Source organism: Clinocottus analis, unplaced genomic scaffold (genome assembly GCF_023055335.1).
Source record: "Clinocottus analis isolate CAN_PGR_092001 unplaced genomic scaffold, fCliAna1.0.p SCAF_8, whole genome shotgun sequence".
NCBI lineage: Eukaryota > Metazoa > Chordata > Actinopteri > Perciformes > Cottidae > Clinocottus > Clinocottus analis.
In genome coordinates, this window is record NW_027176240.1 from 17,610,916 (window position 1) to 17,636,758 (window position 25,843).

Consider the following 25,843-nt stretch of genomic DNA (forward strand, 5'->3'; position numbering starts at 1 on the left):
CTCTTTTGACTTGAAATGATAACGTTATCTTTTAATTGCACTATGAAAGGAGGATTTATATTTCCCATTACCTCACCTTTATCAGGCCCAAGCTTTTGACAATCTCAAAACAGTGTCCTACTGTGGCTCAACGTTTCCTTATGCAGCTGGGATCCCGTCAGTATTCCCAGCGAGGGAACAGTGGCTTGTGCGTCTGTGTGTTTAAGCGTGTGTGTCTGTGTGTTAGTTAAGGACCATTGGAAAGCTGTAGTGCATGTGTCATTGTTTCAGTTACTCTGTGCATGTGTATATTTTTTTTTCTCCAATTTGGATAAAGATTTACAATTGTGTTCATAGTCCAGATAGAGGTACAGTAAAAAAAATATTCCTGCAGAGTTGTCACCAAGTGCCTAGGAATTATTGTTATGCAACAAAATGTGAGTAGCAGAGCATTACTTGTTGACCAGACCAATAAACTGACCAGTTTGTCGGTCCCTGGTGGCGTTTTTTGTGATGTGAGCTGGAGTCATACAACACAGGTAATGATGTTTATTTTTACTTTTATTAAAACAAAAATATACAACCTTGTATTTATTAGCTCCCCCAACATATTGCTGTCTTAAACAAATATTCTACCAGCTTCTTTCCGCATCAACAACGCTGTCTCCTTCCTGTGCATTCATTTCACACACTGTTTACTGACTGAGCATTACAAAAATAAAAATAATAAAACCAAACATAACAAAAAGGCTTCTGTGTCGTTGCTACTTTGGTTCTGCATGGCCAGCAGTGCAGGCGGGGATCTTGGCACTGGAGGGGGCGAGATGACGAGTCCTGTAAACAATAGTCTTGTCAGTAGACGCGGCGTGTGTGGATACGCGGCGCTGTGGCGAGGGCCAATCTAGGGCCTCGCAGGGAAGCGCAGCTTGGTGGCGTCCTTGGCGTTGCTCTGGCTGTCAATCAGCACCAGGGGAGTCCTCTGGTGGTTCTCGATGATGTGGCAGACACTGCTGAAATGCTGCAAAGAGAGAGGAGGAACTTTAACGTGTCCTTAAAATGAACAAAATGGGCCATTTGTGTTTGATCTAAATATGTTAAAGGAAGAAGGGGAGGAGGGGGTCTTGTGATGCGGGTGATTTTTCTTTATAGCTATAAAAGTGGTATTACATATCAGTAAAACAACGGAAGATGAAGTGGACTAAAGTCATTTCGTTTATTTGGCACAAAACTGCAAAACTGTTCTCTCAATCCCACAATGCCATGTTTCACATTTACAGTTTTTGGTGTACCTCCTCCCCCTTCTTCTCTCGCCCCAGAGCGTACTGCTGCGTGGCCGCTATGAAGCGGATCGGGATGTTGTACACCCGGTCGTTGTAGAACACCACCAGGGTGTATGGCTGCTGTGCGTCCTGCCCGGAGCTCTTCCTCACCATGAAAGCGCCGCCCTGAAACAGAAAGACACACTCGTGTTCAGGTAACCCTCACGCAAGGGCGTAGTTGGTTACTAGGAGATAAACCACGGACCCCCCCTCGTTTGAATGGTAGTCGTACGGTTCTCACCATGTTGGAGCGACACAAGGCGTCGTCGGCAGTCTTGCGGTCACATGCCCCGGCGTACCAGGGCTTCTTATCAATGTCTGCGTCCTGAAATGACAGTAAACGGAGAGGAGGACGTGTTGCATGAATGTGGCTCGTTGGGTTGTTTGTTTTGCTTTACAGGAGCACACCTTGTCTTGGTCTGTCGACACGTTCTCAGCAGAGACGGTTCCTCTGTCGGCTGGCCCTGGGACAACAAGGGGGACACACACACTTTATGATAATGGTGTTGGGAGAGGTGGTGGTGGTGGTGGTGGGGGGGGGGGATTCTTATGGAAGTCCATTTCTGCCACTTTGATGAAAAAATGTCGATCTTGTAAGTCACAGTTAGCGTCTCATAATTCTGACCTACCATCTTCTATGAATTACTATCTCATTATTGTGAGATTCTGTCTCATAATTTTGACATATGTTTTTTCTTCATCACGGTTTCCCTGCTTCCATAGCTTGTTACGCTCCGCCCTCAGTCAGCATCTCATAATTGTGAGATAACAAGTAATTAGTTTGAGATAGCAGGTCATTATAATGACTTACAGGATCTTAATGTTTTCATCACGGAAGAATGAGTGGAAGAATTATAGGTTCCCGATAACGTAGGCATTTCTGAGAGTTAAAAATTCCTCCTGTGCGCGTGGCTGATGTCTTGCAGAGCGGGAGCTGTACTTACTGGGAGGGGTCCTGCAAGAGAAACCACAAACAGAGTCGATTAGAGGCTGTGTTTTCCTCGGACCTCCCCCCCCCACACACAAACTGCACGCGCGTCTTACATTGGCCGTTTCAAGTCCAGCGTGAAAGCTTTCGGCGGCAGGGGCTTCTGGTCGATCCACATCGCCGGCCGTGTGCGGCCTGTGGAGATCCAGATGTATGATCAGGCTGCGGTCAACGCATCCAAGAGATGACATTGTTTTTTCCCCCCACATCTGCTTTATCTGCATTCCCTTTCAACCGTAAGAGTTTAAATGTGGGTCGTCTCTAATGACTTTTCCATTTTGTAATTTAGTAATCTTTTTTTTGTGATCAATAATTAAAAGTCATATCTATTTGATAATTGAATACACTACATGTATTATAATTATTTTTTCCTCTTAGCTTATTTTCTCGTTGAACAGATCCTGTCTTGTCTGTTTCTCAGCTTCTGGCCGGCGCGCGGGCGCAGCTTGCCAGCTGGTTAAGCAATCCGCCATTTAAACTTTCAGAAGAATAAGCAAGTCTGCAAGTCATCATTAGATGCCGACTTAGCCTCAGGAAATGACCCACAATTCATAGCAATGTGACGTTAAACACTCAGTTCCCATTGAAAGGACGGCGATGTGAAATAAAAGGTAAACAAAAAGGCATGTGGATGTTACATTCATCAAACATATGGTTGTAACAAAACAAGTAAATAGATAAGCTGTTAAACAGCTGATCCACTGAAGTGCAGGTACAAAATCCACGGCCAGCCACTGATGTGCAGCATACATTTGGAACTAGATCATTATTGGACACTAAAAGGTGCTAAAAGAAATCCAGAAAGCAAATCTGGATTTGCAGTGCTAATCCACCAATGTTTAAAAGCTCCGGTCTGACGAATAGTAATGAGTGCACAAAGTATCTGAATTCATGAAAACACTTACTCTCAAATTCCTTAGGTTTGAATTCTGGCCTCTGCAAAAAAAACAACACATTGAATTATTTCCACTATCATTAACATAAGCACATACTGTAATCTCGACAGATATCATTGACCCATTAAAGACAAATACTCATTGTATTCAGAGAGCTTCCTACCGGTGGTTTTGGTGACCTGCTGGGAGAGAAAAAAAGAAAGTTATTCCCTTCTTTAAGCTTTTAACTGATGTATAATTAGATAACATATTTGGTTGAGGGACACTTACTCTCTGGGCAAAGGTTTCGGAGGACAAGGGCCATCTGCAGGGTTATCACTGGAACCTAAAGGAGTACACAAGGACAAGTGATCCACTCGTTATTGGGACCAGCTTTGGCAAGTCACATCTTACGGTAGATAAATGCATCTTTCTGGCCGTCCTCTAGATGGCGTAACATTGTAGGTGGCCGTCGATTTCATACTCACGGTCCCTTGGATCACACACTTCATATTCATCGTCGTCCGAAGTCTTCCGCAGCTGGAAGAATTCACAACAGCTTTGAGTCTGCACCGTTCTAACTGTGTGGCACGCGGTGACTCTTTGCAAAACACGGCACTTACAGCAGTGGGAGATCTTCTAGTGTTTCCTCTGAAGAAAGAAACGTGACTCAGCCTTAGTGTGGTTGAGCGGGAAAGCAGTGCAACGACTTGATAGCGGACAGAGGGCGGCACTCTGGGACCTACCTGGGGCTGGGCATCGGGGGCAGAGAATGCGAGTGTGTTGTGGGGTTTGGACGCGGTCTGCAAGCGAACAATTGGTCTCAGACTGCAGGCGAAAAGGATGTTCTAACAAATACTGTAATTTTGTATTGTACGTCTATGCAATTACTAGTCTCCCACTGACCTGCTTGCTGGAAGAGATAATGAGTTTCCCTGCAAAAGAGATGCCATTAAACAAAAAAACACGATGAGTTCCACATGTGAATGCACTGTGAAAAATACTTGGAATGGCTGTAACTTTAAAGCCTACCTCTTTGTCAGGAACTTCATAAAAGTCGGAAAAGCAAACAAAGACAGAGTTAGACACACTGCAGAGGCACAAAGGCCTCTGATTTTCTTTTCTTTTTTTCCATTGTTTTCATTGCTTCAAACATGTCTGAATCTGCTGTTGGGCGTTTCTTTGTGTGTGCGTGTGTGTGTGTGTGTGTGTGTGTGTGTGTGTGTGTGTTTGGGTTCATTTCTGTTGTCTGTCTCTCATTGTAATATATTTACAAAGACCTTTCATGCATGGGCCTGTAATATGTTCATTCATTATTGCAGACGCAACGAAGGCCCTCTTTTCTTAAATAACAATTATTAAATGGGCTTAAACGGTGTACAGATATCCATTGTCCCGACAGAATGAAACCTAAAAAATATGTCACCCATCCAGGGAAAATATGTCTTAACGATGTTAATGGCGTGGAATTTTGTACGGGATTTTGGTTTGAAGTGAAATGTCAAAGAATCCACGCACATTTGAAGATGCCAACACTAATGACTTTTCCAGCAACCTCAGCTGTACTCAATGCAGTCATCACTGCACACACCGCACAATTTCTCCTTGTGTTACAGTACATTTTCAGAGTGTATTTCACACAGAGAGTGCACGTGATCAGGACCAATAGTTCGATGGTGCTGAGGCACAGCATGGTTACTGTACCTACCGGGTCTGGGTGGATGCTCTGGTAAAGGTTTGTGCAACATGGGGAGCTCCCTTCCGGCTCTGCCCCCACCGTGTATCACAGGATCTGAAGAATTTCATCATTATCATTATATATATTAGTTTCCTTTTCATGTCCTCTCATGAAAAACTCTGTCTCCTCTCTATTCCGGTATGTGTCTTACTGGAGGACGGATTCTCTGCGGGCTCCACGTAGTTGTCGTCGTCGTCGTTGATGCAGTCGGGATCAATGTAGTCCTCCTGCAAAGCGACGCATTGTGAAAACGGGGTCAAACGTCCACAGGCATAGTAAGGTGTTGAGCAATGTCCAGGATATGGCGAAATTCTCCCAAGGCACATGGCAAGCTTTTTGCAAGCTGCGTGTGAGGTGTAAGGGAAGTCGCTTTACTTCATCGCTCCCCTGCTGGGCGGGCTCGGGGGGCAGTTGCTTGGAGTCTTTGCCCGGGCGGAGGGGCTTCCTGGGCGGCCGACAGGGCCGCTGACGGCGGTCGTCTGGAAAGGAGAAGCAGAAGCAGAAACAGGGCGTCAGCCTTTGCGTGAAGCTCCATCCTGAAGGCCCGCCTGTCTGTGGATTGTGGGTTTGGCCCTGCTGGCGTCAAGGTGGCAAGCAGAGAGCGATACAACTCCAGATAGAAGAGAGAGCGCCGTCGCTGTAAAGGAGAAGTTGTTGGAGAACAGAAACTGCGTGTGTGAAATGGAGTTTTTGAATTCCACCACAAGGAGAGAAAGAGTTTCGGTAGCCATTCGTGGTGGAAAAGGAGGTGCAGCTATGAACAGTTCTATCCCGTTACTGACCGAGATACTCCCCCCTCGAGAGAGCGGCACAGGGAGTCGTGGTGAAGGCCCTGTGGCTGGGAGGAGGCTCGTAGCTGTCGTCCTGGTCTCCACAGGGATCCTCGTACGTGTCGTTATCCTGGAAACAACATGTTTGTTGTGGCGTCAGGCAAAAACAACATTTTAAATACCCACGAATCACTGACGCCTCAACTTACGTAATCGGGATCAGATAGTTCATCATCTTTCCTGTCGTCTGTGAACATTTGAAAGAGATTCTCCATTAAATTCACCCGAGCAGGTGTCAGAGTACATGCTTTAATTTTAGAGCCTGCGGTTGAGGAACCAGCGGAGTGCATCTCCTCACCCCTTGAAATATTGAATAAACTCTCTACAAGTTACATAATTGTTTTGTTTTTTCTTCACGCAGTTTAAGCAGAAGTGTCACCTAATTTAGTGCAGTGTGTTTCTCAAAACAACATCTGGAAACAGGTGTCATGGGGCTGCACTTGCAGTGTTAACATTTAAAAAAAAATATATATACAGTATATATATACAGTTTTACACATTACGTGTAAAATACTTGAGCATGTCAATATTTTACTTATTGCACATTTTACTTCACTACACGGCAAAAGGAAATATGCTACTTTTCACACACTGTTCCGATAACTGTATTAACTGTTCCATTAAACATAATACTGCGTTAGCGATACTATTCATGTCATATACAGTATGTTATAATATTCTACTTTTTGGAAAACATTCTATCAAACAGATTATTTTACTTTGGTTCCTTCAACTGTATTTTGTGCACAGTGCATTTGAAAAGATCTGTGGAGACTGTACACGTGTTCTTATCATGTGTTAGTGTGGGAAGAAGATGACTACACTCCTCAAACATATGTTGTGTTGCTGTTATTAAACCGGGTTGTAGGAATCCAAACTTATCTGCTTCTCTCCCTCTTTTTACAAGCCCACCTCGTTCGGGTGCCCCATGTGTTATGTGTCCGTTCCATAGTGGACATTTAAAGATCCCCTTCCCACACTGACGTGATTGCAAAGTAGGAGACGGGGGACCAAATCGACCGTCCTTGCCCTGCGTGAGAATACATGCCAGGATCAATCCTGGCCTCCTGTGTTGGATTTGGACATATTCAAGTGGGTGTCTTCTCCAGCGCTGCGTGTCGGCGTGACGGGAGCACAGGCAGTGGGATCTGCACTAAATACCAGAACTTTGGAAAGGCCAACTCGGACGTTCACAGCGACTCTGTCATTGTACACATCGGCATCCGAGCATCATAACAAGACAGACTTGAACACCGGTGGATGTCATTGTTGTTATTGTTGTCATTATGTACAATTTTTTCACACCCAGTCGCGGAAGCGTGCGACAGCGCCCCAGTTCTTACCTCTGTAATCTCTCGCGGGCACTTTTGGAAGCGGCTTGCTCGTCAGCCTGCCGCACAGAGAGACACTGTCATCAGCAGCAGGCAATGCATGACTTCACAGGGTAAACAACACTTTGTCTCGGGGGGGGTGGAAAGAGACGTCTTAATTTGCACACACATACGTCCCGGCGGACACCTGCGCTGTGGAAAGCGGTCGGCAGGACTGCTGTGCGCCTTTAGCAGACAGGGCGAGAATCAATAGGTTCTGTACGGCGTGTGTCACGACAGCATCTGTCCTTTGAGGGGATTAATTTCAGGAAAGGAAATCGAAACAGCCACCTGTTTACGTTATTTTTGGTCTGTGGGTCCGACTCTTACCCCGACGGTTTGTGAAAGGGGAATTGACATTCTGTAATAATGCATACGTGCACCAGGCAGATGCAGTGGGTGGACCAGTCAGGCTCCTGGCAATTACATGGAGTGCAAAGAGTGCAGGGAAGAAAAATTGTGAGATTATCGGAGACTGACCTCCTCAGTTTGTTCAGCAAGCTGCCGTCGTTCTTCTTGATGTCTTGGACGATCTTCTGAAGCTGCCTGGAAAATATGATTCGTCATTCAGAAACAGGTCCTCGGGGTGTGGAAATGTATATTTGTGGCGTGATGAGAGAACGTAGCCATTGTCAGCGTGAAAGGGTGCTCCTCATTTTCTTTTAAAGTCTCTGCTATGTCGCTTTTCGGACAAGGTTTGGGTTTAAATTATAATTTATGAAAAGTTAAAACATTGTTGTTTTTTTTTAGACAAAACACAAATTATTATTATTTTTTGCCCGTTCTTGCTTCTCGGAGGGAAGTTAACAGATCTAGACACAATATTGCCAAAAAATTTAAGAAGCCGTCGTTTACTTTTTGTCCAAAGCACCACATGAATATACACACTTATATATATACATTAAAAAGTATTAATTAAAAGAGTAATTCTGTCATTGCCACTTAGTAAAATATCAGATTAAACCGAGCTCCTTACCGAACCTTTACCGTAGCAGGAGCAGCGAGTTTACTTAACGTATCCATATTCATGTTTAACATCTTTGATCTTGGGTCCTCTTCTGCATTAAGAGTGTGCTGGCGCAGTGTTTGCTGATATGTGACTGTTACTGTCGACGAGTCACGTCTTTTTCATAGAGGGGAGGAGGGAGTTCAATTCTGACCATCCACTGCAGGAGAAAAGAATCACTTCCCTTTTCCACTCCCCACCTCTCACTCTCTCTCACACACACACACACACACACACACACACACACACACACACACACACACACACACACACACACACACACACACACACACACACACACACACTCACTCACTCAACAATAGATTTCTTAATTGCTGGTAATAACCACCGGTATACATATTCCACCAGAGTTAAATCACCGGTTGAGGCCTTCAGATTAACAGCTGGAGGCCTTAAAGCGTCATGGTCACTACATCCACATTTTATATACAGTCGGTGGTTTAGTGGCATTGCGTTGGCAGTCAACAACTTAGGTCCATGTTAACTTCGTCAGCTGTTTTATTCACATACACTCTAACAGGAAATAAATTGGAACCCACGTTGAAAGTTTACGTTTAAAACTGTGAAATAGTTTGGTTGCGAGGTCAAAACCGTGTTGAAACCGTGACTTTCTTTTGTGCTATTTAAATGTCTGTATTACCTTTGATCACTGTCAACCTCAGCAGAGGAGAAGAAACCAGGGAGTTGTCTGTGGTCAGAAATGTGCTTCCAGATTTAAAATCAAGTTTAGATTTTGAAGGAACCAACTGCGTATGACTCACGATGAGAAAAGTCTTTAGACAGCTTTTAGTCTCCATCTGATGCAGAGAACTATGTGAAAACTATTTAGGACACGTATGTGCTAATGAGACATTCTAATAGCTTACACTTCATTACGTGTTTTCCAGTGAAGAAGTTTAGTATATTCCTGTCTATGTGAGAGTAGAACATGTTCTGTAGATAGTAGTAGTAAATATAACTTCTGTAGCTTTTTCTACATTGTCTAAGAAAACAGGAGGATATTCCCGCTGCGTGTTCCAATTCCCATAATATGCCAAATGTGCCAGGAGGTCCACCTGTATCTGGTCCTGTTTTACAGGATGCAAGCCTGCATGTTTATGGTAAATATGACTCACTGACACGAACGTCTGCTTTTATGATATATGAGCAAGAGGGTCAAAGTTCAAGATGCAGTCTCATGAGGAAGTAGTGTGTCCCAATTGAATGCATTCTGCGTGTAACTGAACGTATGCAAGGGCAGCTGCAGAATATACTAAAAACAATGACATATTACTTCCTGATTTAAGCCTTTGAATAACAACCTACAAAACAGAAACTCAAATAGAAAAGTATGGAAGTCCAGGATAGACAATATTTAATGTTGTTTATAGTTTCCGTATTAGTGAAATGTTTACAACAAAAGCACCTTTTACTTGCTTTTTTTTATCCTTAGTGCTGACATTAAAATTGTTGAATTTTTTTGGTTTTGTTTATAGAAAAAAAAGAGACTTAGAATTAGATACATTATTTAATTCTAGGTGGAGAAACGGCTTTACAAACTTAAAAATTAAAGTGAAAGAGTGTACTTTGGGAATGATTTTAGCTTGTATTTAACAATGAATAGAAAAAGAAATGAAAAATACATTTTTTTTCAAACACAAAGATGTCTCATTTTTATTTCTGATTTGAGTCCATTTATTTACAGTTTAGTTTTCTATTTTTATTAAATTATAATACATAAAAGGGTCATACAGGGGGTTCATTAACACTTATTGCAAATTATATTTTACATGCAGATTAGTGTTACACGTTTAGTACGACATCTGCACATGCACACAATAACCCAGCTGTACAAATCAGTGGCAGACCGTCGGGGCCTTCTCTACCTTCTCAGAAGGCCTAAACAGAAGTACAAAGTTATAGCTATTTTATAATTGTATATATATATATATATATATATATATATATATATATATATATATATATATATATATATATATATATATACATACACTGTATGTATATAATTGTTTTTCACAAATACACTACATGTATTATAATTATTTTTCCCTATTAGCTTATTTTCTCATTGCACTGTGCAGCTGCCTTCATCTGTTCCTCTGCTCCTTCAGGCCTCTCGTATGGCTTCTTGGGACATGTTTAACAGCATTTTTTGTATCCAATCACGTTTCACTTCTCTTTATCTATGTAAGATTAGCCTGGTTAAAATACATGAAACAAAATAAAAACACATCAGGGGTCCGCGGCGATGTCGGCAACCCACCCGGCCCGTCTCGAAGCACGGACTAAGGAGTCTAACGCACGTGCAAGTCAGATGGTCTTTGAAACCCCATGGCGCTATAAAAGAGAGGGGCGGGCACCTCGCACCTTGCTCACACCGTCTCCTTTTTTTTTTCTCGTCACGTGGAGCGGCTCCGCGGTCAGTCCCCTCACCCCGTATGCTCGTGGTGGAGTCCTGTGGCGGAGCGAACTGGATGAACGCGCTGAGCATGTCGGTCTTTGACAGAAACTCCAGGGGCACTTTATCCCCCCAGTCCGCTCCTGATGTGGACTATACGGCACTTATTGAAGGCCTAAGTCTTAAAGCCATGGCCCGCCACTGGTACGAATAAACTGTCAGTGCAGGCACACACACACACACACACACACACACACACACACACACACACACACACACACACATTGTAATTGTGTTTCTCTTATTGCCATGAATGTAAGTTTTTCTATATTATACTATACTATATTAATAGTATTGATAATCTGACCATCACATGGGATATGAAGAGCATGCTGTGTTTTAGTCCCCCGATAACAAGCGAAAGGGAAGGTGAGAGAACTCAGGAGGATGGAGGAAAAGCCGAGAAGACAGGGAGACGTCTGATTGAGGTGTGCGATGACAGCGGTGTCCAACTTTTACTCACGGTCGGCTGATGAGAGTGAACTGGTTCATGTCACTGTCGGACAGGTTCTGTGGAAGTATCACAAATCTAATTTTAGACTTGTGGTGACAACTTAGGTGAAACTGACTCAATCGACTGTGATTTCCTGCCGCCGAGGTGATGTTACAAATGTGTCACCTTGGCACCGAACACGCGCATGAGAGCATGTCAGTGTATGAAGTCAGCGGTACAAGAACATTGGTGCTGTTTGTGCATTGCCTCTTGGTCAACAGCAGATGGCAGCACATCACTAAGGGCCAATTCCACCAGCACAGTTTGCTTCACTCAGGAAGCACTTGTGATATTTTTAAGCTGAACCAAAGAGGAAGAGAAAGCACCTTATTGGTGCTTACAGTATGCACAGCATGGTAGCCGCAGGGTTAGATGACACATATTACACACATTCATATCACAGAGAAGCATGTCAGTCTTATGAATGGTAATTATTAGTATCAAATATCCTCTCTTGGTGCGCTCAGTGTAGCTCGTTAATAGCAATCTGCGAACCGCTGAACGAGTCATGAAGGACACAGTCGACAACACAAAGTCTGACCTTCACGTGAAGCGCTTGCTCCCGCGTCTAAAAACACACACCATCGTATTACACAATTTCATGAATCATAAAGCACTTAGAAAAAGTTTATCCGGCCGCCCGCTGAATTGGAATTTTGTGTTTGCATTTAATGTCGGCGCCGCACTGGGCCAATTGTGATTCACAAATGAAAGGAAATGATTACCATAAAATATGCAACAAAATCCCACTAAATTATGTATTCCCTCCTCATTCATAATTCATCGCTCTGGGTCGTTACTCGCCCTGTCTGTTCTATGCCTCATATATGTCGTGACGCGATGACGATCCGGAGACAACAAATGTTTGTGAAAGTTCGGGGTATTTTCCGCCTGGCGTCAAAAACGAGCAAACAGAGAGAGAGGGGCTTTTGATGAGAGGCTAGCATACAAGGCGTGAGTCTAATATTGCTAATTCAGGTATGAATAATGCATGAGAGGCCTTTCTCTGCAGAGACTCATGTGGCGCAAGTGTGATGGTGGACTGTGAAGATGCCTACGGTGGATTAAATAGTGGTTTATCAGAGATTTGATGATATGGCTCACGTTACCTCGGTGTGCGAATGTGGGAAACGCGGGCGGAACAACAAGACGCATTGCCTCGAGAAACGAGTGAAAAGCCCGTTAAGCAGAGCTTGTGATTCAATCATTTGTAAATCAGAGAGTGAGATCGCTTAATATGAAAGGCTTTACCTCCTTCAAAGAACTGAACCTTGGCCCTGCAGACACACACTTGATCGTCCCACAGGCTTACAGGAGAATATCGGTATAAAATCAGACTTAGCCTTTTGACACCGAATCTAATATCAAACAGGCAGCCCTGGTGGATACTCAGACACCGCTCCTTATTTGAATTATTTATAGGAGTGTCTGTGCTTGTTCAAATGAGGCACAACAGCTCTACAAGCTGCAGCCACTCCTTTGTGCTGTGGACCAGGAGCCCTGCCTCAAAGCAGCGCTCAATGACATCCCTAAGTTTTTACACGTTTTTATAACGTGCAGACAGTCCAATTAGCATTAGTTCACAGAAACTACGCTCTCCACTGACAAATCTTTTTTTAAGATTGAGTTCCTGCTTGCGGGGATGTGGCTTGTGTCAATAATAGCAATGTGTGCGAGTGACAACTTTTAGGCTGAAGATTATTTTGATGAATGCTTTGTTGGTTCTGATATGAATTGTTTGCTATTTTCTTTTAAGCCACCACCATATGTGAAGTATTCAGATATATGACATTAGCACCCCCTAGTGGTAGCAGGACTTCACATTTACCCTTAAGCTAGCGGCGCTGTGAGGCGCTCCATTTGTTAGCAGGCTCTAACAATGCTAAAATACTGTTTTAAAGCAGGTACAATGTTCGCGCTCAACAGGCCAAGTTTAGTCTGTAAACATGCTAACATGTGCTAACGAGCAGTTAATGTACAGCTTAGGCTAGTGGAAATACTTAGCAGATAACAAGAAAACTAAGTATTATACAATTTACAGAAGCTGGATAAACAGTCAAGATGTTTGGATAGCAGTCATTCTTTGGGGACCTTGAATCTTAATCACATTCTTCCTTCAAATCATTCAACTCGGTCATTGGACGTAAGCGTCAAACCATGACGCCCTACGTAACCCTCTAGCGTCAGTTTTGCATGTGTCAGTGAGTCAGTGTCAATATATGATTGTTGCATGTATTAAATAAACTTCCAGTATTCACAGGAAGTTAGGTTCAGGCCAAAAACCACTTACTCTGGTTCAGGAAAAGCGTGATTGACGTTAACTTAACTAACAATTTAGACGGCTAATGACACTCATGACTCACGTACACTTTAGTTTTGCATGTGACACGAACACTGTGGCGCCAACAGTAGTTCTGCCCGCCATGCCATGTGAAGTCTGTGTGTCCTGAACACATGCTAAATGATCCCTAGAATTAATTAGATTAATTCAATTTGGTCTTTTGTCAAAAAATACTTAATTTAAAAAATCATGTAAACATTCTTCAGGTAGCAGCTTTAAATCGTGATAATCAAACTACTGCAATATATTCCATATGCTAAAGATTAGAAAATTCAACCCCTCTCCACCATAGAATATATATTTTGTTTTTCTTATGTAACAAAATGGGACCACACACTGCATATTGTTGCATTTTGTACCCCTGTTCTACTCTGTCAATATAACCATGTCACCTTGTAACCTTGGATAAATATAGGTCCTTAAGGGTCTCTGCTGCCAGACATCTGTGCAGATGTTGGGTCAGCTGACCTACGGCCCAAACTATAATTACACTCTGGATACAGCAGTACCAAGTTTAAATCACACAACCTGCAAAGTACACACGTTGTGCAGCCCTTTCTTGTCAGTTTTGTCAGTGGGAAATCTCATCCGAAAACAGGCACATAAACGACCACTTCATGTTCACATGTGGCTTGTCCTGTTCCGCTTGGAACGGCACGTGGAGGTGTTGACGCATGGCAGGTTCATTAAAGCCTCCTTTCGAGATGAGCTTCATTTCACGATAGGAAGAACAGCTTCGCGGATACATGCCCTCAAAATTAGCTTCCGAGCCTTCACACGGCAGCTGTGCAACGTCTCAAGGCTGTCGTTATATGTGAGACTTTTCCTTTTCCACATGTTCACAAATCTACGCTGAATGATCTGAGCTCTGTGTTTCCTTTATTACCCACTGCAAGGAGACTCAACCAAAATCCAGTATGATATACATTAACACCTAATCTCTGTTGAACCTTACATTTTGTTCTCTCTGTTTTTAACTGCGGCCTACATACGTTTTACAAAACACACACCATTTGTATCTGGACAACAAAGCCACCGTGTGATGTATCTTGTCAAACGTGTGCTGTCCTTTACTTTGAGCGGGCGGCGTCACAAAAACAGAGGCTGACAGCTCTTTTAATCGACGACATATCTCTTTCAACCCGTCTACCTGTGTAAGCGAACGCAGCATCAAAGAGATGGAGAACACCTTTATCTATGTACACCGTGCCGACCCACACACTTCATCATGTGTGTCAGACAGAGCAGTGTTAATGATTAATCTGCCTTCTGCATCCCCCAAGATCTTTGCATTGACAATCTTATCCCTTAAAGAAATTACTGTAAAGACATTTGTCTGTTTCCGAAAATGCTTCATATCATAGTTCAGTCGCTGGCACTCACACTCATTCCTGTCCATACTGTGGTGAAGACACTCACCAGTGTGACAGAACAATTTCTCCTCTACCGCTCATTCTCACTGCTCAATGAAGAAATGTTGTGGGCGAAATGTGATGTTCTGTGTGATAGGAGCTCAGATATGTGTTGCCTACTCACTTGTGCCTATTTTCTTCAGGATAACAATGACCTTTGCTCCATCTACAGAATAATCGTCGCATGAATATGCAAAGGAAGCCAAAGGCGATGCTCAGCAATACCAGCACACTTGCTTGATGTCATTCGAAGCCCCCCAGTACCGGCCCTCTGCCCTCAGACACACACTGAGTTACTGATGAGTCAAACACAACTTAGCGTAAGAAGAAAAAAATTAAAAGTGCTTCCTCTTCTGCTTTGATTTCAAGTGACCAAAAGACAAACGTTTCCCCCTCTGAACAATGTAAAAGCAGCCAGTGGCACGCCAGCAATAAGTGTGCCAGAGTGTTATTAATCTCTTCCTCAGCCATTGGTGGTTGTGCGGTCTGCTATTTATTTGATTGATTCCCCCTCACCAGCTAAGACCCGCCCCTGCCTCTGATTGATCGATAGATATGTACTTTATTAATTGGTTTATTTAAATGTATCGCAGATGAACCGGATGTGGATTGTTGGTTAAATTTCAACATGAACGATTTCATAAGGATGGCAGATTTCTTAAATAGTGCTCCCATATATGATGACAATGTTCTGATTAAGTGTTGCAATGCATGTTGCCTTCATGGATGGAATTGAATTACAGATTCTTCAGAGATTTCTTTTTAACTTTTATGTGGTGTTACAATCAAACGTAATGTCAACCGTGATCTTCATATAGCAAAGAACATTTCAAATAAAAAAGGTTGCCTTATTGTTTGCAACACACGTTTTAGAATACAGCGATGTCAGTAAATATATATTTTTTGTTCCTCTCTGATTCATAACACAACCGTGATTTAACCTACACTAGTGACACAACGTTTACAGTAGCTGTACTCCTCTTGCAACAGGAACTTCATTTGACTGCCAGGGGCACCAGCGTGGCTCTTTGTCAAAAACAGAAGAGGAACTTGATGGTTGCAATCAGCAACAACACCGAACAACACTGGAGAGGTAAAGGTTGCCAGCAGCTGAACTCTGATATGAAGCATTTTGGTAACTGACAAATGCCTTTACAGAACTTACTTTAAGGGATACGATTGTCAATACTCAAATCTTTGGGGATGCAGAAGGCAGATTAATTATTAACACTGCTCTGTCTGACACACATGATGAAGTGTGCGGTAAGCAAGCACAAGGTACAATGACACACAAGGACAAAGAGACAAATCACTCTTTATGTACACAGAAGGCTCTCTCTTTACAGTATACTGGCCAGGTAATCCATCAGCTAACTCACTGGCTCTAAAACCTTTCCTGTAATGCAGTTCTCAGAAGCCGTCAAAAAAAAGAGAAAAAGATCCAATAAAAAAAAATGCCAGAACCACCTCGCGATTTCATCTCCATCAATCATTAACCCTACGGTGGGAAACCACTAATGAAAGCCAAGTCAAATTTGATTTAAGTAAACAACGGATCCGAGGCGAGAGGAATAAACAAAACGAAAACGCTGAATTCTCGCCTGTGAATATTGCGCATCAAAAGCATTCGTATCGGCAGTATTGCGAATTTGCACTAACTGCAACACATCTTGAAAGCAGATGATTAACTACCAGGATCCTATTGACCCAGAGCAGCATATCGTAGTCTGTTTGCGGTCAATTGTTGTCTAGCCCAAGCTATGGTTGTAGACTGTATTTGATGTACTTTTAGTCCAATTGAAATGTTGACCAAATTCATCAGGATTCATCACAGGGCAATCGGAAATGTCCGCACACAGTTTTGTGGTAAACATTGCCATAGAGCCACGGCGCAAGCGAGGCATAAAATCAAATAAAGCTAGTTAAATTGAAGCTGTGTGTAAAGCCAGCAGGGCAGATGCTGGTGAAATTTTCTTTTCAATACGAGCTTGGCTTTACCTGCTGCTTAATGGAGCGTGGCTGTGCTGGCTGCTGTAGCTGTGGGATCTATCAGTCAATACACATATGGAATGTATATGTATTTTTCAGATCTGCACCGGTAACGTGCACTTCAAAGCCTCTGCTCTGAAACATTAATAATTTGTACTCCTAAATATCTACAGTGAGCATATTTTTTGGGGGGGTTGGAGGGGGATAAGCCTGTGAGACACGAGGGAAAGATAATTCAATATTCTATCTAAAATGGAATCAACTCAGGGTCAGTGAATAATGAATCGGAGAGATCGATGCTCTCATTTGTTGGAAACAAATGTTTATAAGTGGCCTCTTACAGGACACGTGTGAAGGAATGCTTCGACGGACATGTCAAGGTATTACGGAGATTTTATCATGGATTCTCAAACTACTAAATATTAGGAAGTTATAAAACCCACGCTCCAGTCATTTCACTGCATAAAATCCTCATTAGACAGCTTTCCACCCTCACGACTGAAGCAGATTTAATGATACTTACTTAATAAGTAGGGATCACAGCTTTATTATCCCCCGAGTCTCATTTCACAGTTCTTACTCTCTCCCACTGACGCAGACATCCGACGCTCATTGTGCCTCTCTAACCCGACTTCAGAAGGCCCTCAGAGAGTGGACACACAACGTGACAACGACAAACACGATGCAACAAGGGCAATCTCTAAAGCAGAAGTTGCAACCGACATACTGACTTCCAAATTTGGAGGGCCGCCGATTGCACCGTGTGTGGGAAGTATGACAAACTGCTTGGTTTACATCAGACACGTTTCATATCCTGTAAACTTTCCCAGTGTTCATCTTTGGATATTCACAGCGATTTAAGCACAGTTTAATAATTCATATTGACTTTCCTACTTCAATGTATTCAAGAAATAGGAATTTGAAACTTTTAGGATGATATATTTTAACGGGAAGAAACAAACCTCCTTAAACACATTTGACTTTAAAACGTTTTGAGGATGTTACAAATGTTTGGCACTGTAAAATGGGCTTTAACCAAGTTTCTTTTTACATTTCTTTTGCAAAACTGACACAAATAGCTGGAGGAAAATGTAAGTGGCTGTTTTTAATATCATAACTATAAGTGCTCGGGAGGATTTATTCAGATTGATTTAATTGGAGTATCAGACTGAACACAACCATAACCCAGATATTATCCAGAACGGAATAGTAGATTATGTAACTTTTGCAGGGACAGAACAAGCATTTTTTGGGCAATTCAGGTAAAAAAAAGAAAAATGTGAGGGAGTAACTCACCAGAAGTCTTTGGCCATTAATTCTCAGTCTGTTGGTGACGTTCACACATTCCTGCATTTTGTTCTGAGTTGGAATAAACACATAGGTTTACTGTCCTGAAGTCACATTTAACTACACAAACATAATATTGTAGCACTATCTGTTTTTTTTTACACTTGCTTCAGCTGTGTATTTCTGAAGAGATATGCTCAAACATGACTCACACTAGCTAGAATGAACTACTGAACTTTTTAAATGGTGAATAAAAAGGACCAGTAGCACAGGTTTTCTGATAGTTGCCTTATTTTGTCTCCTATTTTTTTCTTGTACTCACCCTGCTAAAAAAGAAGGCTACTTGCGCCTGGTCCCACCCCTCACATTCCTCTCTGGACGGCAGGTTCATTTTTTGGCTCGACGCGAAACCTCTGAGCAGGACTGTGCTTTTGGAAGGACATAAATAGACTGACCCCTCGCGCAACGCGGCTCCAGCACACCAGCCAGCTTCAAGAGGGAGAAGTACATGCAGGGAGGTCACCTCTTTAAAACCAACACATACTCTTTGTCTCCCTCCTCGTCATCCATAAGTAATGTGGTAACGCATGGTATTTTTTTTTTGAGAAATACAAATCTAAATCTGTGAAACCACAGAAGGGAACCAGGGACTTCCTTAAAGTTATATATAAAAGTCTTGCTAAACCAGTGTCATAATAGAGCGTGACTTGATTTTCACCACTCGCTTCATTTACAGTCAAGCCAGAGTGAATTTATTGTACATTCAGTTTCATTCCAAGGTGTAATCTTATTTGAGTTCTAACTCCAAAGAGGGGAAAGATTGCTGAAGTGGTAATAATAGCGGCATTGTCTTTAATGAGTCGTGTGGAGAGTTTGTTCAATCGACTTTTGGAAAAATCTCATCAAGCCAGGAAAAAAGAGTGTTTGTTTGTTTGTTTGTTTGTTGTTGTAGCGTCTCGCATCCCAGAAATATGACCGTGGTTAGGCATCTCAGGAAGAACAGAGATCTAAATCAAATCTGAATATGAGAACAGACCAAAGTTGAAGTAGATTTTTGGAGTTTGAATGTGAGTTGTATAATGTCGAAAACAACACAGCTAGATTTGAGAATTTGAATGTTATTTTTTCGATGTACCTGGCAGTACCAGGTCTCAGCTCTCTTCAAGTTTGGTAGCAGCTGACGTTCCATTTTCCTTTGGAGGCATGACTTTGGCCACCATGGCCTGATGTTCGCTTTCCTTTTAGTCTTTTTTTTTTGCTGCTGAACACACTTTGTTCCCCAGCTACTTTTAACAGCTAACTCTATCCGTCTGTCTTTAGCACTAGCAATAGAACAAAGTCTGGAGACATAGACAAACAGTTCTGTCACTCAGCAACAATACAATGTGTCATTTTACTACTACTTTTTAGCTGTATGCTAAGCTAACCTGCCGCCAACGTTAGCTACATTTACTTTATCGTACATCGTGTCTGTGCATTGAGTATGGAGTGAGAGCTGGGAGGGGATTATGTTCTATTACATTTACAATACTTTGATTTTACAGCTCCCAGCCACTGTTAAGGTGAAACGGTCACAATATGTCATTTCCTATTATAGGATGACTTTTGGTTTTAAAGCATGTATCAAAGAAATAAGATCCAACGTGTTTATTTGTGAGCTGAGAGGTGCTGGTATGCATGTTTTTTTTTATTTTAGAGAGGGACAGGTGTTTCCCGTGGTTCCAATTTGATCCTGAATCCTGAACTTACAACACAAGCTCATTTCATTCTCAGCAAAAGATAGAAAACAGTTTTGCTCAACTTCAATGTTCTGGGAGATATCTTTATTTGCTTTAGAGGGGCTTTTGTGGTCCAAAACAGTGTTTGTGAAAATCTTTTATTCAAATGTTAACTAAAATAGAATTAGTCCCTTTTTTCGATAAAAGATTGCAATTACTTTATTTTCTACATTTTCCAATTATTTCCAGTAATAGTGTGCATGTGGTTGATCCCTTCATTACCCAGCACCAAATTAAATCCTCCCTAGATAATGAATACAACCATAAAACAAAACCACACGCTTCCCTAACATATGCAAAGTAATAAAGACCATCGCCCAATAAAGCAAAAGGAAACCATTAGATCTTTTTATATCACTTTGTTTTGTTAGCGGGTTATTTCTTGTGTTATGTTAGGCTTGTTAGGAAGCATTCTTAACCTGAAATATTGATGAAACAAAACAACAACTCTTCAGCAGGAAAACTGGATAATAACACCCAGCGTTACCTTCAGGCTGTGTTTTTCTCTGGTGAGAATTGATTTGAAAATATTTAATGCAGTAAGCCTGAAAGCCCTGGCTTGTTTTTTTATCTTTCTCAGGTTCAATAAATTGATAGAGTTGACTTTTTAACCCCTTATCAACCAGTGTATGCTTGTGTTTCCACATATAGCTTTGAAACAGCCCTAATAAATATTTATACTAACAATGACTTACAATTACCAACGTTACATGGATGCGGGTGTAACTGTAACATTGACTGTGTATATATTACAGTGGCGGGCCGTGAAAATTGTCATTACGCCAGCTGTAAAGTTTAACAGCTGGCTGTTATCAAAACCCAAAAAAACGAGAATGGGTCATTTTCCGTTTCTTGTTTTCCTATTTCTAAACGGAAATCGGGAAACAGCTCGTTTCCCGATTTTGGTTTCCTCATTTCAAAATGAAAATTTGTTGGCCGCAAAATACACGGACCAAACGCCTTGACAAAAACGCCTTTGCTGTGTTGTGGGATGAGGAGGAGGAAAAAGTCGAAAAAGCGCTAGAAAAACATGTCGCGCAGCGTTTAAAAGGCTAAGTTTTGCTAGCGATGCGTCTGGTGTGATCGCCCCCGAGGACAGAAATACCCTGCACCACACACTCCTGTGCTTTAGGTGGTGCTGATTGCATGTAGACAAGTTGGTTGCGCTTATTTAACTTCTAGAAGAAGAACACTAAAACGCTTGGCGTTGAGATGGTACTTGAGGCTGGTTATGCTACAGTTATGAAACGTCAACGTCTTCCCGCAGAGTGTACATATTAATTTTGACTTCCCATCCAGAAAGTCCTCCGGTTCATCGGAATTATGCATGTTGTTTGCTTGGATAGCAGTTAACGTCTGGCTGCATTAGAGCGGAAATAGTTGAATAAGTATATTGGAAGCTCATTCTGTGCATGCGTTGAACGCGTTAAAAAAATAACAAATTAATCCTGTAATTTAATCATAATGCGTTAACGCGTTATTTTTCACAGCTCTAATATATATATATATATATATATATATATATATATATATATATATATATATATATATATATATATATACATATATATATATATGTATATATATATATATATATATATATATGTATATATATATATATATATATATATATATATATATATATATATATATATATATATACATATGGAGAAATAATTATATGTGTGTATGTGTTCTGTAGCTTGTTTCTGGTTTACATGACACTGGTGGAAATAACCAAACTATATGTTATAATGCTGAATGCTTTTATAGGAACACCACTCCCCTCAAATGGAAATATGTGATACAATAAATGTCTTCAGAAGTGGAAAGAAGTGTTTAGACCCTTTTTGTCGGTAAAAGTATCAATTGAACAAGAATGAAAACATTTTTCTGGGTAATAATTTGCATGCAATGGTAATAATCAACCATATAAGTCAACTACCCTAAAAATTTGACATAGTTAAAACACTATTTGATTTTGGCTCACAATCTCACTTGCTGTCACATCGTGACTTTCTGAACCAAAGTGACCGTGAGGTCGGCCGCTGTGCATCCTCTGATGAAAGTTGGATTGAGAAATGAAGTTTGTTGCTCATATCGGTGATTGCTGCTGGCAGTTGAAGAGCCATTTGTCTTCGTGACTGTAGAATTTCATCTGTCTCAGTTTGAACTCGGGGCCCAGCACCCTCATATACAGTTGAGCGATTAGGAGGGCGCGCGGGGGGGGGGGGGGGGTAAATGATCAAACAATTAGTCACGTCTCCACTTTGACGCCTGTTAACTCTCAGAACCCCGTGCTAATGAGAGCAGCCTAGTACCGGCTTTGTAATTGGAGAAGATTCAGGGCCGCAACGATTCTCCCCGTCCCCCACCTTCGCCTAAATCGACAAATCATTCTTCTTCGGTCGACTGAAGCAGATGCAATACTGTAGATGATTACGGCCGAGTGACATTTAAACCCTTCCTCTCGCATTTTTGACCGCTGTAGCGGAGGAAATCAAAACAACACGAGGCAATGGCTCATGTTGTAATTACCTCTTTGGAAAGAAAAAGGAATTGACAAGTTCAAAAACATGAAATCCATTTCCATGTTCACGATCACTGCACATGCGGTTCTTTATCGCCAGAATCATCAATGGCCTGCATATACAGTACGTGTGTGTGTGTGTGTGTGTGTGTGTGTGTGTGTGTGTGTTTGTGCACAATGGCTGTGTGTGAGCTTTTGGGATCTCGGGGGAAATGCCTACAAAGGTTCTCATTTTTAGGCAGCGAGCTAATTAAAGTGGTGGAGCAGATGGCGCAGACTCGGCCCGGACATAATGAGCCGGTGAGTGGCGAGACGAACCGGACATGGCAGGACAGCTGTGAGGGGTTTGTGAGGTGACCGGAATTCAGGCGTGTGTCCCAGGAGCTTCGCTCTGCTTCAGCCAAGAGAATGGAGTCACAACTGCACAGAAAAACTTTTGAGTCGCTGTTATTTATTTATTTTTTGGAAGAACTTTTTGCAACGGAGCAAGCATTCAAACTTTGTGCTCGCAGAATAACTTTGCTGGAAGTAAATACTAGCACGCCAACAATTCGTCTTTCAATCGTTTCTCTTTTATCCTCAATCATTCGATCTTTGGCAGGTGTTTTTTTTTTTCGGTAAACACCAAATCCCTCAACACCTGTTGCCAGCTTTTCCTGTCTGCCAACTCTCACCAACCCTGCTCTAACTGACACACTGTGCAACAGTTGGGCAAATAACAAAACAGCGACAACTGTGAAACAAACAACTGTGGATTTACCAAAAGTGGGTGTCTTTTTATCTGGGTGAAAGTTAGGTGGCACATAACAACAACAACAACAACAACAAGAACCACAGAATAAAAGGCTCAGAATAAAAGGCAGACATTCCTAGAGGTGCAGACGTACTTTGGGTAGCTCGCCTCAGAGAATATGTTCCGATATCCTGCTGCGTCCCGTATGAGGAAAAGGTCAAGACCAGCGGAAACCGACGTTCCCCGGTGCAAAGAAGTGAAGTTTGAGGACGTCAGGGTTTACCTGGTGGAGAGGAAAATGGGCCGCAGCAGGAGGAGCTTTCTGACCCAGCTGGCCACGTCCAAGGGCTTCATCGTGGAAGACATCCTCAGGTTGGGAAAAAGAAAAAGCACAGTTTTTTTTCTCTCGTTGACACTGAACAAAAAAGTACCTAAAAGCTAAGAAGGGGCTGCGGGAGTGTTTTATATGTTTCCGTTGTGATCTTTTTGCTTTTTTTTTTTTGCTTTCAAGGCTTTTTTCGGGTCACTCACAAAGGCCTGTTTGAGAGTGGCTGTGCTATCTAGCCCATCGAGGCGATTAACGCAACATTAAGGCTTATTTTTTTAGGCTTTAAATATTTATTTAACGTCCAAAAGAGCAGTTCTTAAAATGTGTAAATAATGTTACTGTTGATCTAACTCAGAATAGGATCCTACAAAGATCGGGCTGTTCCTCGGAGAGAGAGAAAACTAAATTGTCAGGACGTTATTAAAAGAGCCATCCAGTAAGAATGTTCAGTGTTACTTTGTGCCGTTTTCTAAAGAAAGTTCAGCTCCAATTATCTAATTAGAGAGCCACTGTTGTGTCATGAATACTTCATTAGGAAGGGTAAGGGCATCCATCCGCTCTCCGCTACAGCTTAGTGGATTTCCCCCGTGAGCCATAACTCACTGTTCCTACATAAATACGTCGAGGATGGGGAAGAGATTGGCAAACCCCACTAGCTCTTTTAGAAAGTGGGGAAAAAAAACTACAAAAAAGAAAGGTAACAGAGCAGACACAAACTTTTTTTAATGAGTTGGGCAACAGTTTTTTTGTGAGGTTTGCACTTAAGGAGAGATGTTTTGCGAGCTTGTTCCCTTTGGCGACAGATCGTCTATTGTGCTGTAATTATGGAAGCAGCATGTCTTCCCAATTCTTTTTTCTGGCTCTGATTTGAAAGCATCTTTTTGAATCCCAAACTGTGAACAGAGCATAAAGACCCCCCCCCCCACACGACCGACACTTGTCACCCGCAATGCTTCAGAGTCAGTTTCCTTTTGAGGCCGGCAATACTGTCGATGCAGCCTCCCGGTTTTTAAACGCCCACTTAGTTTTTTAGGGACCGGGCAGCTCAAGACTCAGACTTTGAGCTTTTCTGGTGAGCAATTGTGTGTGTGTATATGTATGTATGTAAGTGTGTGTGTGTGTGTGTGTGTGTGTGTGTGTGTGTGATCGCGCGTGTGCACGTGTGTTCACAATAAAGGCAGTTTTCTCAAATTTATGTTCTTTCAAGGTAAAAAACTGAAGTTCGGATTTGATTTTGGTTAATAAATGGACCTCACAGGCATACTATAGCCAACGTGTGTGTGTGTGTGTGTGTGTGTGTGTGTGTGTGTGTGTGTGTGTGTGTGCGCCTTGAGTGTTTAAATGCGCGTTTAAATGTGCGTGCCAGCCGCACGCCAGCTTGGCCGTGGCAGCATTCCCAGAAACACAGCTTGAGCGCTCCTACGGTTACACTTGGCTTGATACAATTGTTTGAAACCAACAACAGGAAGTAGAGCGCGTCCGCCTCAAACTGACATTAATTCTGCAAGCCGACAAAACTGATATCAGCTGCAGATTGATGGCAACACCTCCTGCATCCAGTCTAGCCTTACAGGCAGACTGCCTCGAGCATATGGTCGGACACGCTGTGTTCATTCCTCTGTGCATCAAAGGAATGTGCACTCACACATGCACACACACACACACACACGCACACACACACACACACACACACACACACACACACACACACACACACACACACACACACACACACACACACACACACACACTGTCCCCTTAGTCTAATTTCAAGTCTGATGCACATGAGTGTGGATCCAAATATCGACATGTTTGTCCTGGTTGATTGATGAGCTGCAATGAATGCTCTTTTACGAATGACTGTCGTAACGTTAGTTGAGTTCGGTTCCAGTTTAACCCTGTGTTGGCAGTGGGAGAGCTGTCAGCTCATGTCCCTACTCTGGTTCTATCAATAAATTGCTGTTTAAATGACATAATAGTGACGCTATATACATATACACATATATATACATATATATATATATATATATATATATATATATATATATATATATATATATATATATATATATATACATATATGTATATATACATATATATATATATACGTATACATATACACACACACATATATATATTAAAAACATGGGCATGTCAGCAAGAATGTATTGCAAATATATATATATATATATATATATATATATATATATATATATATATATATATATATATATATATGTATATGTATATATATATATGTTTGTAATATAGAGCTAGAGCTAGTTGTGGTAGAAAAACTTCATACTTAAACTTTATTACATCGTAATACATATACATGACATTTGCACCGCATGCATATAACCCATCC

The 25,843-nt window shown here is 41.8% G+C and overlaps 2 protein-coding genes across 2 annotated transcripts in view; one reads left to right on the forward strand and one right to left on the reverse strand.

Annotated features, from left to right (window-relative positions):
- Positions 1–543: 543 nt before the first annotated feature.
- blnk (B cell linker) lies at positions 544–18,497 on the reverse strand. The gene is made up of 23 exons (XM_068568025.1): positions 18,429–18,497; positions 18,116–18,178; positions 11,048–11,094; positions 7,580–7,645; positions 7,073–7,119; positions 5,879–5,916; positions 5,682–5,799; positions 5,275–5,378; positions 5,051–5,126; positions 4,814–4,953; positions 4,194–4,295; positions 4,068–4,096; positions 3,908–3,964; positions 3,785–3,812; positions 3,650–3,701; positions 3,453–3,507; positions 3,346–3,364; positions 3,192–3,222; positions 2,343–2,421; positions 1,707–1,788; positions 1,540–1,623; positions 1,269–1,424; positions 544–997 (listed from the first exon to the last, which is right to left on the reverse strand). Exons 1-23 carry the CDS (start codon positions 18,495–18,497, stop codon positions 881–883), a joined length of 1,659 nt encoding a protein of 552 aa, XP_068424126.1. The 3' UTR covers positions 544–880.
- Positions 18,498–23,325: 4,828 nt separating this feature from the next.
- The window catches only part of dntt (deoxynucleotidyltransferase, terminal), a 72,149-nt gene continuing 69,631 nt past the window's right edge, over positions 23,326–25,843 (forward strand). The window contains exon 1 of the mRNA XM_068567724.1: positions 23,326–23,519. Within this exon, the coding sequence (XP_068423825.1) occupies positions 23,326–23,519 (194 nt within the window). The remainder of the gene's footprint in view (positions 23,520–25,843) is intronic.